Source organism: Aspergillus nidulans, chromosome IV, assembly GCF_000011425.1.
Source record: "Aspergillus nidulans FGSC A4 chromosome IV".
NCBI classification, from domain to species: domain Eukaryota; kingdom Fungi; phylum Ascomycota; class Eurotiomycetes; order Eurotiales; family Aspergillaceae; genus Aspergillus; species Aspergillus nidulans.
The window spans coordinates 899,464-913,185 of record NC_066260.1 but is presented as its reverse complement, the minus strand read 5'-3'; the positions used below and the strand labels follow the sequence as shown (position 1 = coordinate 913,185).

Below are 13,722 nucleotides of genomic sequence, written 5' to 3'. Positions count from 1 at the left end.
TAGGAACTAGCTAGATACAGGTTTGAAGCAGCAACATGGACAATATATGTTGGAAATGAGCAGAAGAAGCACCCAGTGCTGCCCTGGCCAGGTCTTTGAGGGCAGATGCTCTGTTTTGACTACCTATAGATTGGGGGGAGGGGCCGGACCCTTTATCCAGGTAGATGTATGGACTGTTGTACTATCAAGCACTCCAGTGGGCCCAGTTCAGGCATATATCTTTAAAGAAGGATAATTCTTGCATAATACAGCTAAATTCTTCAGCCCTGGCAGCTGTACTTAAGAGCCAGTCTAATATTTTTGACAGGCCATCTCTTATATATCTCTATCTATCTTTCCAGTCCTTTCTAGTATATGGGCAGAAGAAGAAGTATACTAGGGTCTTAGTCCTACCACAAGAGCAGCTCTCCAGGTAGTCCAAGTGGTTGAAGTACTAGTAGTATGCTGTAAAGTCTCTGTAGCCTGTATGGGCAGCAACAAGTCAGCCAAGTACCCAACAGGGAAGCTTGTGCTCGCAGGTGTGGCTTTCCTTTGTATAGGGTCTGATATCCAGGGTCTTATAGGCTTGGGGTGCCTTACTAGTATATACTATATATATCTCTGTACAAAGCCACTGTTTTGTCTCCTGTTATAGGTATGCAGGGGATAGGGGGATATTAGGGCTGTATATAGAGGACCCAAGCTTTGCAAGCTTATCTGCCAGCTTATTCCTAGTAATCCCAGAATAGCCTGGGATCCAGCAGACTTGAAGGGGCTTCTGTGGCCTGGTTAGGATTAAGGGAGCTTCCAACTACTAGGTAGTAAGCTGGCCAAAGGACTCTGATAGTCCATGCCTATGCAGGGTGGGCCTATAGCTTGCTAGCAGGGAGGCTGCTGCTAGGTTGTCTAGGAGGATAACTAGCTGTATAGAGTAACCTACACATGGTTGTCCCAGGGCTGCGCGTAGGCCTTCTACAGCACCTATGATTTCCGCATCAGACCTCTGTCCTGGGGCCCGCGGGGCCATGTCCCTTGGTTACCAGGATAGGGCCAAAGTAGACTGTATAGCCAAATCCTGCCCCTTGGCCAGTTCGCGAGCTGTCCAAGTATACTGATATCTGTAATGGGGCAGGGCTATAGTCTTTGTTATCTGTTGGGAGCATGCATAATGGAGGGAGAGGCAGCTCTATTATAGCGCGCTCTGGCAGGGGGCTGAGGAGGAGCTGTAGGATCCTTTTAAGCCTGGTTTTGGGCCTGCCCACGGTAGTCTCTGCGGCTATTTGGGCAATTGGGTGTTTAGTGTCAAGGCTCATGTATCTCACTGCTCCTCCGGTTGACAATTATTTAACGTCACTCGGCGGATCACGGGGCCCACGTGATCTGCGGCCTCCCAGGGGGCATCTGGACGTGCTGCCTAAACAGAACTCCCTAAAAACTAGCTAGATACAGGTTTGAAGCAGCAACTATGGACAATATATGTTGGAAATGAGCGGAAGAAGCATCCGGCGCTACCCTGGCCAGGTCTTCGAGGGCAGATGCCCGTTTTGACTACCTATAGATTGGGGGGGAGGGGCCGTACCCTTTTCCAGGTAGAAGAGGTGCTTACGAGCGCTGACTTTGATCAGTGACCGATTCCCGATCATAGAATTGAAGGTCCTGATATTATATCTTCAGTCTGCATAGAGATTTAATAGCCATCAGTAGGTTCCTTTGATCGCCAGGAGAGATGTTGATCTCTCTATAACCAACGGATGACTGGAGGGTCGATCGAGGTGCTGGACGATTAGTAAGGAAAGATCTTGTACGGTTGACAGCAGACTTCAGAGCAGCAACATCTATCTTAACCTATCTTTCATCATTGCATGCTTAGAACAACGAACAGCGCATCCGAGTCAAGCCGACACCGTCTCGCTAGCAAATGCAATGCAGGAAATTTGAGCTGTTCTGGGTTAACCCCAGCTTGGAGGCAGGCCAGTCTCCCTCCGCTCTGAACCAGCGCGGGGTATCGGCGACATAGATTGGAGCAGCCAAGCCAGCAACCCTGGGGATTATATAGAGACCACGCTGACTGTCATATATGTAGGGCTCTTCAATTAGCCCATGCAGTATCAACGTTTGTCCTTATTGGTCGAATACTTATGGCATCACTTCACTGTGGCTTGAGAATCCAGACAACATGGAGAAGTCTTGCAGTTTAGTCATAAGCTAATAGCCCCTCCCATCCAGACGCACAGTGACGTGATCTCACGTAAGATCATCTTGCTTGGCGTGTGGGTTTTATGATGAAAATGTATCCCAGATTACAGCATTTGCTGATACAAACTTCTTGCTTGCTCGGTTTAGAATCCAATGAGTTCAGCCTCATATCATGTATTGAGCACAAGCGAAGTGATTCAGGGCTATTCAATAAGCTAATAATCTGAAAGGACCAATCTTGCACCATGAACGGGTAGTGAAACCCATGAAATGAAAACCTATGTAAATGCGGTCCAACTAATGCAATTAGCACCTAATCACCGTTCCACCCCCTCTTTCCTCGATATGAACGGACAGGAAGGCTCAGGCGAGTTAAATCTATATTATGTTCATTATAACCCACTTTAAGTCGAGGGCTGTGCGGCAACCAGAGTCATAAAGCAGCCTTATTTAGCGTGCTCTCAAATCCTAATCACAAAAGGCAGGTGATTCCCAACTAGTCAAAAAGTGTATGGAGAGAGTTTGCATGAAGATATTACCAAATAACAGTTATAACTTCCCTTGTAAGTCTTGGCCTCAACCTCTGGACAAACTGTTTCTCATATTTAGGCGCTCTTAGTGCTTAACTTCGCAACAAACGTTCAGAGTCAGTCGCAATGGCCGACCTCGAAGCGTCCATAGAACACCTACGGGAGGCTGTTGAGCAAACAGCAGAAGGTCACCCTGACCGCGTTGAGTATTTGAACGACCTTGGGAGTCAGCTTGAAGATCGATACTCAAGGACATGGGCATTGGCCGACCTTGATGAGGCCATCCAGGTTTGGCGCGAAGCAGTCCGCGCAGCACCAGTAAATTACCCTGAGCACGCCACGTACTTGGACAAACTAGCGGGTCAGCTTGGGGTTCGGTACTCAAAGACAGGGGCGTTAGCTGACCTTGAAGAGTCTATCCAACTCGAACGAGAAGCTGTCAACAAAACACCAGAAGATCACCCTGATCATGCCATGTTCTTAGACAATCTAGGAATTCAGCTTAGGGTCCGATATTCAAGGACAGGAACTTTAAAAGACCTTGAAGAGTCCATCCAACTTGGACAGAAAGTTGTTAACACAACATCAAAAGATCACCCTGACCGTGCCATGTTTTTGAACAACCTTGGAGTTCGGCTTAGAAACAAATACTTAAGGACAGGTTCAATGACCGACCTTGAAGCGTCCGTCCAGGTTTGGCAGGAGGCAGTCAATACAGCAACAGAAGATGACCCTGACCGCGCCCTTATTTTGAGCAACCTAGCGGGTCAGCTAGGGGTCCGATATTCACGAACAGGGACGTTGGCTGACCTCGAAGAGTCTATTCAACTTGGACGGGAAGCTGTCAATACAACAACCGAAGATCACCCTGATCGTGCTATGTTTTTGAATAACCTTGGAATTCGGCTTTCAGACCGATATTCAAGAATAGGGGCAATGGCTGACCTTGAAGAGGCCATCCGGGTTTGGCGTGAAGCAGTCAATGCGGCAACAGAAGATGACCCTGACCGCACCCTCCTTTTAGGTAACCTGGCATGTCAGCTTAAGGACCGATATACAAGAACAGGGGCGTTGGCTGACCTTGAAGAGTCTATCCAACTTGGACGGGATGTTGTTGACACATTACCAGGAGGTCACCCTAGTCGCGCAATGCATCTGAACAACCTTGAAGTTCGGCTGTCAGACCGATATTCAAAATTCGGGGCAATTGCTGACCTTGAAGAGGCCATCCAACTTGGACGCGAAGCTGTTCAGACAACACCAGAAAGCCACCCTAACTACACCATGTATTTGAATAATCTTGGCACCCTTTTGGGGGACCGATTTGCAAGGATAGGAGCAATGGCTGACATTGAAGAATCTATTAAAATAGGACGACAGGTTATTAAAGCAGCGCCAGAAGATCATCCTCGCAAGGCTAGTTGGTTGAAAAGCCTTGCAGACCAACTACGGCACCGTTACTCAATCACAGGGGCGACAGCAGATCTTTATGAGGCTATATCATATCAGGAGACTGCTTTACATCAAGAGAATGCTTTTCTTAGCACTCGGATTTCAGCTGGCAAAAATGCCCTTCAGAATCTTGCTATCCTCTCCAACTGGCAGCAAGCTTATAAATCTGCTGATACTGCTGTTCATTTAATACCTCGGCTAGCAATGCGATCGCTTGAGAACTCTGATAAGCAATATTTGCTTGGTGCAATGGTGGGCTTTGCTTCTGATGCCGCAGCTGTGGCACTCAACGCACAAAAAGGAGCCGTTGTTGCATTGGATTTACTTGAATTGGGTCGTGGTGTGCTTGCAGCATCTCTCGACGAGATCCGAGTAGATACTGAAGATCTTCAGCATAAGCACCCTGTCATGGCTGAGAGGTTTGTACAGCTGCAGGCTCAAGCACGTCAGAATGTTGAGGCTGAAAGGGAGCTGGACAATCTAATCATGAATATCCAAAGTCAGCCTGGGTTTAACAACTTCTTAAAAGCACCAAGCGAAGAAGAGATATTACATGCTGCGCAGAAAGGTCCCATTATTACTATAAATATCAGCCAGTATCGCTGTGATGCTATCATTGTTGAGCATCACAGGATATCTTCTTTGCCTCTACCCAAGCTCATCATTGCCGATATTACAGAGAAAGCAAGGTGGGATGATTTAGGAAGCCCTCAAGTTCTTGAATGGCTGTGGGATACGACTATGGAACCGATTCTAGAAGTACTAGGGTTTATCCAGTCACCATCTAACCGCGAATGGCCACATGTATGGTGGATCCCTACAGGTCCTTTAGCCAAATTTCCTCTGCATGCAGCTGGATATCACAGCCAGGGCAATTCCAAAACCGTGCTTGATCGGGTCATGTCGTCTTACAGCTCGTCTATTAAAGCCATCATACGTGGCCGCCAACGCCTAGCAACAGAGTCTTTACCATTTGCACTTTTATTGTCCATGCAGGATACGCCAGGGAATGGATACCTTCCATTTGCCGCTGAGGAAGTACAAATACTCTGTGATATGTGCAAATTAATGGCTCTTCACACAATCCAACCAAGGCGGCGCGAACATGATATTATAGGCCACATGCGAGTATGCCAGATCTTCCACTTTGCTGGCCATGGCTACACAAGTCATACCGATCCATCTCAAAGTCGATTGATCTTATGGGACGGTGATGACGATTCTCTCACAGTAGGCAGTCTCCTCAAGATGAACCTCCACAAGAATCCGCCGTTTCTTGCGTACCTCTCAGCTTGCGGGACCGGCCAGATCAAAGACGATAAATTAATTGATGAGAGTATTCACTTGACCAGCGCCTTCCAGCTGGCGGGGTTTCGACATGTTATTGGCACTTTATGGAATGTTAATGACGATATCTGTGTCGATATGGCAAGAATCACGTACACAGAAATTGCCAATGGAAATATGGACGATGAATCGGTGTGTCGAGGGCTTCATTACGCTGCCAGGGAGATGCGAGACCGTTGGCTTGAAGCATTATCAGAGATCGAGCGTCAGTCGAAACTAACCATAAATGTATCAGAACATCATGAGAACCTAAAGAACAGTATAGATCCCACCGCAACAAACCGCGTAAGGGACATTATTCCAAACGATATCGATCTCGCCGGTAACCGGAGTGAAAGGAGGCAAGCGTTGTGGGTTCCTTATATTCACTTTGGCGTTTGAAAACCCGAATGTACATAAATCCGATCCAGCTCGGTGTTCCCTGCTCGCTATAACCTGATACCTGCATGAACTCAGTTTACTCTTCATTGCTTTCAATATCATAGCAAGCCAAGGCAGTCACGTCGTAGCCATATCCTTCCCTTCACGTCAAGGTATCAACATCTCGACCCAGTACAAACCGAAGGTTTTCTGCACTCTCTAATAATCTTTTGTAGGCGTCGATATAAGGGTTATGGTTTGTTTCCGTAATCGTGAGGTATCATGCGCCTTTCCGCGCTGTACACTCTATGAATCAACTTTAGGGCGTAGCAGTTATAGAGGCTGGAACAAACCTACAATAGCTAATTATAAAACCGTCATAGCGGAAACGCAGTTCAAACTACTCCCTAGCTGAGCGCGATGGCTTGTGAATGCTGGACGCAACCCGTAATTGAGGATTTCCTCTCGAGAGATTGATGCCTGCCAGACTAACGGGTAGCTCTTAATGATTTCCTTCGCAGCAGAGCACTTACGGACAAATAACTTCAGTTATTCAAAGTGCAACGGTGGGAAGGGGGAGAATGAAAGGGTGCAGCGTTCGTTGTTCTGTCGAATGGCAGACTTGGGGGGTCTGGCTTTGCCCCTATCGAAACATCGATTATAGCCCTCAGCCTCAATTGCGGGCCTTGCCAGCGGGCTTTGCCATCGGCCGGCAATAGATTAACCGCAACAGCTCGGATCGATCGGCATATAGCACTATGCTGACAGCGATGGTTGGCAGCCGTCAAGAACTAGCCCTACTCCTGAGTACTTATGCCGCCTCATAGCCGTCTTCCACCCTACCATCAGTGCCCCAGATGACGTTCTCAAAGCCCACCCTGATCTTCTGCCCTGGGGCTTGGTACCCGCCTACGGCTTTTGAGCCCCTGGCGGCCCACTTCCCCGAGCACACCACCCATACCATCGCCTTCCCCTCGATCCACCAGGCCACCAGCACCAAAGACCTGCAGCCCGATATCGAGGCGCTCCGGACCCTGGTTGAGCAGGAAGCCAGCGCGGGAAAGGACATCGTCATCATCTCGCACAGCTGGTCCGGGCTGCCCGTGAACAGCGCCCTCGACGGTCTCAGCAAGACCGAGCGACAAGCAGCCGGTGATGCCGGGGGTGTGGCCAAATTGATCTTCATCTCAGCCTTTATACCCGACGTCGGCGAGAGCCTGATCGGGGCCTTTGGCGGGGTTCCTCCCGACTGGTATGACCGCGATGTAAGTTCTCTAAAGTTATTTCTCCTCCCTCCTGTGATCGCCATCTCACTCAACCGCAGGAAGCCAACGGCACCGTCAGCGCCGTCAACCCCTATACCCTCTTCTTCCACGACGTCCCTGATGGGGAACAATGGGCCGAGGCCCTTCGTCCGCACGCTTGGGCGACCAAGGTCTCGCCAGCCACCAGCGCCGCCTACACCCGCATCCCGGGCGCCTATCTCATGTGCGAGAACGACCGTGCCATTCCCCTCTGCGTCCAGCAGCTGATGATAGAAAAAGCCCGTGAAAGGGGCGCTCAGATTACCACGGAGAGCATCGCCACCGGTCATTCGCCGTGGCTGGTTGATCCAGCGCCTGTGGCTGCTTTTCTGCAGCGAAGCATGGCGTGAGTTCGGGTCAGGCGCCAGCATCAATTTACAAAAGACCATATCCTATACATGAATGAATCCCATGCCAATTAAGGAGCTTCACTATATCATCTCTCAATAATATATTTGACAGTTGTAGTCGGATATACAGCGATCAAAGTAACCCGCTACGATATCTTGAACCGGCGCCGGTGTCAGCGCATCCAATGGCTCAATTCTACGTACCTGCAGCACACACTAGCCTTAATTTCGTATTGCCTAGCTTGGGGCATACTCATCTAATCTCTACATTGCGTCATCAATAGGCCCACAAGCTCATCGTCAGGGATTCATAGTTCCTATCACATCATTACCAAAAGAATGATAATAGATTGCCCCTTGGTTTCTCCAGGAACTATACCAAAGTCGCCGGACGTAGGTACAGCCACTGGGGGGTTTGTACAGGCTTTTTGAGCCTACGGACGAGCATTCAAGATTCTCGACAGACTGATACTGCCTAATAATACCTGCACTAATCGACAATATATATAATGCTCATCTTCTCACTTCTCTTCTGTAGCCCTAAGCAAAAACGTTTCTTTTTCTATATTCCACAAAAGAACCCTTCACGCAACGCTACCACTTAAACCAGATATCCCAGTCTACAGTTCCGCTCCCTCATCCCTCTAGGATCCAAATCACCCGGTTTCTCTCCTACTAGCGGTATCACTACAGGCGCCAAATTAGGGACTCTATGCCATCCTGAACGAACTAGCCGCTACCAAACTCTCATTTTAGGTGCGGAAGGAAATGCACAGTTTGCGGCTACATATTACGGTCACTTTTCTCAAGTCTGCTGTTTTTCTACGACGCTAATCTCGCAATGTTTTGCGTCTGTGCAGGCTTAAGCATTGAGTACTAGTACGAGTACCTGTATGGCACTGGACCCTGCTATAGGCATCAATCTAAGAGGTCACGAGGAAGATGTGGCAGACTCTATAAGGGCCACTGAGCGGCTACTGCAGATGTAGTCCGAGGTGAATGAGATGGCTCCCTGGCCGTGGGCTGTATTTATTCCTCTAGCGAGGGTGAAAGGAATAGGAGTACCCATTGCCAGACCGCGGAGATGAGCTGCATGGTACGCAGTGTAGCTTCCCGCGTTATTTGGAATCACCTGGCGCTGCAGGAGGCTGGAAAAAAACGTTCCGGCATATAGGACGCAATGGCAATAAGCAGCTTGCTCTCAATTCTAGTCCCCGAGGGGGAAAAAATATCAGTTCCATATTGCTAAGCGCAACGCAGACTGTGTTGGTACGTAGATAAGGATGGTTTTTGAGATTTCGTGCACTATTAACGTGTGCATGTTTGGAGGGGCGATGGCTAATAGGTATATATACTACTTTCAACATAGACAAAATGTAACAACGAGCCCAGCTATTCTTGAGAAGCTGTTAGGTTAGCCGTCACAGCAGCCAAATTCTTACCTTTCTTCGAACATGTTGGAGTTTACTTGAAGCAAAAGCCGGTAAAGCACTGAGAGCGATTAATACAATCGGACCTTTACCCCATTCTCGTGGGACATGGTCAGAGTCGCCCTGATAAGAGGCTCGTCAAGGCCCGGCTCGCCGTTTTCGACCTTCGAAAAGCGCTGCATCAGCCGGACCATCGTGTAGCTCGCTTCTGTAAGGGCGTATTGCTCTGCAAAATACAGTCAGGGTGCATCCTGGACGCGCAGAACTGGGGTAGGACACTCACGGCCAAGACAAATGCGCGGACCCCCGTTGAAGGGAAGATATTCCCAGCCGTGTTTGGCGTTCTCTTCCCAACGTTCGGGCCGGAAAGAGTCAGCATCGGGACCCCAAAGATCCTTGCGGCGGTGCATGGCGTAGACGCTGTAGAGGACTGGTTGGTCCTTCTCGACGAAGACTGGGCTCTTGCCGTCAGGACCACCGCCGACCGGAAGGGAGGTGTCTTTGACTGCGACGCGGAGGTTCAGTGGGACTGGCGGTTGGAGGCGGAGTACTGTGTAGTTAGTGAGTCCGTCAGCAAAGGTAGCTTAGTTGATAAGCTTGATTTGGTCGGATGAGGAGATTTGCTAAAGGTATTGACCATGCCTCGGAACGCTTGTCCTCGGTCGTGGGCGATGTGTTCATATCCAGATCGGCCAGGCTTGTAAAGTGCCAAAGTTGATAGTATTCCACCTACCTTCATTCAAGACGTATCGTAAGTACGGAAGATCTTTCAATTTGGCGTGGGTAATTTCTCCCTTTGGGTTTTGGACGTCACCAAACTCTTCAATGATTACTCGACGCAGTTTTTCCCAGACAGCAGGATGGCGAGAGAGGTAGAAAAACGCGGAGCTGAGGAGACTGGCGGTCGTGTCACGGCCTGCTAGGAGAATGTTGAGCATGTTGTCTCGGAGAACTTTCGGGTTGTCATTGTCGGCAGCAAGAGCCTCAGCGAAGATATATCTCCCGGGCTCCTTCTTCTCAGGGTGCCTTTTGGCCTCGATTGCTTGATGTACGTAGTAGTCAACGACCTCATGGACGCGCTTGTTGGCGTCACGAAATTCTTTGCTTGTTATCATCCAATAGAAGTTCCCGGCCACGCTCCGCCAGTTGAGATAATCGAGTGCGGTATTGAAGGCATTGGCGAAGCCTTGTGCATTGTTGACGGTCGATCGAGCAAGTACATTGCCTTCATCCATACAGTGCACGGACTCGCCAAATAGAAAATGAGTGGACGAATCCAGCGTCATGAGGAAAAAGAGTCGCTGGATATCAAAGGCTGAACCGTCTTTGGGCACAAGCTCGATCAGGCGGGAAATATGAGATTCCATCAGATCTAGATCGGCAACCTGAGAATATCAGCACAAAGTGAAATAATCACACGACAAGGGGCGAGCTACCTGGTCACGCGTAAACTGCGGTCGAAGCAAAGCCCGCGAATGGGACCAGCCGGCACCATCAAGAGTGAAGATGCCTTGGCCAAGTAGTGGGCCAAACTCGCGCTCTCGAGTCCCAAGACAAAAGTCATTGAATTGGGTGGCCAACAAAGCCTTCAAGTTCTCTGGCTCGATGGTCGAAATCCCCGAGCGGCCCAGCACATTTTGCTCAAATGTCCATCCATATTCGTTGTATTTTTGAGTAATAAATTCCACCACGTGGCCCTCTCGAAGTGCTTTAGCGACCTCGAGGAACGGAGACCACATGTGACGTGGTAAATGTCGCGAGCTAACTCTAAGTCGGCTATTCCTCTTTTGAGCGCACTAACCCAAAGGAGTAAGGTCGACTTAGAGTTAGCTAAAATATAATACCACTTGTCAGTAATGGACTTTTCCTCCTTTATTTACCTCAACTTCTTTCTGCCAATAAGAAATAGTCTCAGACTAGTCACTGACTAGTTTGCAACTTGCTGCCACCATGTCTACAACTCCGCAAATTCCAGGTGCTATTGACGTTCCAGAACAGGTACAAGACTTCATTTTTCTTACCTAGTTTGTGACTAGTTGCTAACTGGCAGCAGATTGACAGAGTTATTCTTAGCAATCATCCAACACGTCCTCTAATCACATCTAAACTTGAATACTGCTATATGTTACCTTACTATCCTGAATCTCATCAGAACGGCTATACCTATATTGTCCCACTTGATCCGAACCGGGTAAGGAGCAGGGAAGATAAGGGAAGACTTATTAAAAATGTTCGTTCTATAACTAATAAGGGACTAGTTGCTGACTAGTCACAGACTCAATACCATGCTCGCCAGTTGGAGCGTTATGATGCTCAATCACCCTATATTCGAGGCAGGGTTACTCGAATACAGTACCAGTGTTCAGGCGTTCGAATATGCTCTTATCTCCATCCTAACCTTAGAAATATGCACCATTACAAGGTTACAGAAGATGACTGGAACTATATCCGACAGGAGCGACAACTTATTGAAGAGACAGAAATGGATCCTAAAAAACAGAAAGCAATCTCGTGAGTAACTAGTCTTTATTTGATTAGAGACTAATCAAGGACTAATCATGTTTATATAGACATTTCTTTGGTGTGCTTCGTGTATTTAAGAGACATCAAGCTTGTCGGCCGCAACAAGTAGGGTGTGCTCCTAAGATGGTACTTGGCGAAGCTGTAAGTACCTTAGGGTAGACTAGTCTGGGTCTAGTTACTAACTAGTCAGCTTCAAATGGGCCATGCTTCATCCTATATATGTTGCTCTAATTCAACACCGGAAACCCATAAACAACATTTTTTTGATTCTCTTGCATTTCGTACAGATACGGATATCCTATATCTAGCTCAATTATTCGAGCAGAGAGGAATTATTGAACCAAAATACTGTGCAATGATTGACACAAGCCGGTCAAAGAGAACGTACTGTAACTGCAGTGAGTTATACAGCTAGTCTTGGGCTAGTCTTGGACTAATTGCTAACTAATTCTTGCTAAGGCTTTCTGCATGGTGATGATATATCACTAATAGAGTCGCAACCTTGTACTGCGATCTTTAATGTTATGATTCCATTAGACCTGGAGGCCTTTCCCTATTATCTTTTTACATCAACAGGAATACATACTCATCCTCCACCTACCTCCAGCCAAGATCCCTGGCGAAATTGCAGATGAAATCTCTTATATTATTCGTGACATGCAGAATCCTGATCTTCGAATTAGTCAGTACTGCTATTAAACTAATCCCTTTCTAATCCACAATTAGTTGCTAACTAGACTAGGCCAACTTATCCGCAGTCCTCAAATGCAGGACTTACTCGCGCGATATAATGAGGACTCAATTATAGGCCTTCATCCTGCTCTAGCAAATATGGATCGAATACAGGCTCTTATTTACCGGGAGAAGCTTGCATTTTATCCTGATGGCCAAGATCTTAATGCACTACAACTAGAATGCGACCGGAATGAATATCTTAAGGTATGTAAAGATTAGTCCCTATCTAGTTACTGACTAGTCGGGGATTAGTGGATAACATCTAACTAGCATTATGTGCGAGAAATCTATCATGAAGGTGATATTACAATTATTATTTGTATATTGCAAGATCAGGCCAAGCTATTTCAAAGCCTACGCTCATTTGAAGTTGACATGTCCTTCAAACGCGTACGTGAGGGCAGGTTTAACGAGGTTATCTTTGCTGTTTTTTTAGAGGATCATGGAAAAGGTAAGTACAATACTAGTCCTGCTCTAGTCCCAGACTAGTCAATAACTAATCACCTTCTAGTTATCACACTCCTTCGTGCGTTTATGAACCAACAAACAGGCCGTGCCTACTATTTTCTATTTAAAAAGGTCTTTGAGATGATTCATGATCTTTCAGGCCATCCAGTACAGTTTTTCCATCTTCATGGAACCGGCATTGAAACTATCGTTGTTGATATGGATGAAGGACAGAGGGACGGTATGTTTTCTTTGTGCACTGACTAGTTACCCACTAGTTGCTAACTAGTTAGGTTTGGGAAAATGCCTACAAGAGCTTGATCCAGAACATCATGAACCAGACTGGCAGTTAGAAAGAATTCTTATCTTCTGCCGGGTTCATTTTATCCGTGGGATTGAGAATATAATTGGCCAGAACCAACGTCATACAGTCTTATTTAAGGCAATGATTAGTCTTTTACATGCCCCTACCCGAGCCCAGTATATGGATATTTTAGAGCAATTACTAGGTAAGTCCAGACCATAACTAGTTAGCAACTAGTAACTGATTGATATAGAGGATCCAACTCCAGGCGTGGCAACTTGGGCTGAACATAAGCTGCATCCGGTAGTTTCTGCTGGATTAAATAAAGCTTGCTCACAAATCCCTGAACAGCATTTTAATCAAACCCGTATGCATACCAATGCAGGTGAACAAACCCACCAAAAATCATATGCTTTTAGTGGGAAGCACCTACCAATTCTAAAGGCAGTTACTAGGTAAGTTTCTAAGTCAAGACTAGGCTTTGTTTAGACTCTGACTAGTTCTCATAGTGCATATTTTCTTGATGTACGAGATATGCATCAGTACTCTGTGCGGATACATTATAACATTACCCATTCCTATCGGCCAGACGATGAGATCTCAAGAATTACAGAGAATTTAATCAGGGACCGTAAGTCTAGCCTTGACTAGTGCCTAACTGGTTACTAACCAGTATTAGAAAGAAGAACGACCCCCGTAATCAGGTAACATTGCCGAAGAACTTAGTAGGAAGGATTTTACCAGAAGAGCACGTCCTTCTAGATC

General features: G+C 47.2%; 4 protein-coding genes across 4 annotated transcripts, besides 1 other annotated feature; 3 read left to right on the top strand and 1 right to left on the bottom strand.

Moving 5' to 3' along the window:
- Nucleotides 1–13,722: a sequence feature (contig 1.121 1..13722(-1)).
- On the top strand, nt 2,832–5,885 carry ANIA_07129 (uncharacterized protein; the record flags this gene model as incomplete). The annotated part of the gene is made up of 2 exons (XM_659641.1): nt 2,832–5,709; nt 5,770–5,885. The coding sequence occupies 2 exons, from the start codon at nt 2,832–2,834 to the stop codon at nt 5,883–5,885; spliced, it is 2,994 nt and encodes a 997-aa protein (XP_664733.1).
- Nucleotides 6,722–7,518, top strand: ANIA_07130 (alpha/beta hydrolase; the record flags this gene model as incomplete). Its single annotated transcript, XM_659642.1, has 2 exons — nt 6,722–7,129; nt 7,189–7,518. 2 exons carry the CDS (start codon nt 6,722–6,724, stop codon nt 7,516–7,518), a joined length of 738 nt encoding a protein of 245 aa, XP_664734.1.
- Nucleotides 8,827–10,687, bottom strand: ANIA_07131 (protein CYP52H1; the record flags this gene model as incomplete). Its single annotated transcript, XM_659643.1, has 6 exons — nt 8,827–8,856; nt 8,961–8,985; nt 9,027–9,174; nt 9,232–9,498; nt 9,682–10,333; nt 10,385–10,687. The coding sequence occupies 6 exons, from the start codon at nt 10,685–10,687 to the stop codon at nt 8,827–8,829; spliced, it is 1,425 nt and encodes a 474-aa protein (XP_664735.1).
- Nucleotides 10,899–13,665, top strand: ANIA_07132 (uncharacterized protein; the record flags this gene model as incomplete). Its single annotated transcript, XM_659644.1, has 12 exons — nt 10,899–10,946; nt 11,101–11,139; nt 11,224–11,459; nt 11,519–11,612; nt 12,318–12,410; nt 12,477–12,657; nt 12,718–12,894; nt 13,085–13,162; nt 13,211–13,260; nt 13,309–13,412; nt 13,467–13,588; nt 13,637–13,665. 12 exons carry the CDS (start codon nt 10,899–10,901, stop codon nt 13,663–13,665), a joined length of 1,251 nt encoding a protein of 416 aa, XP_664736.1.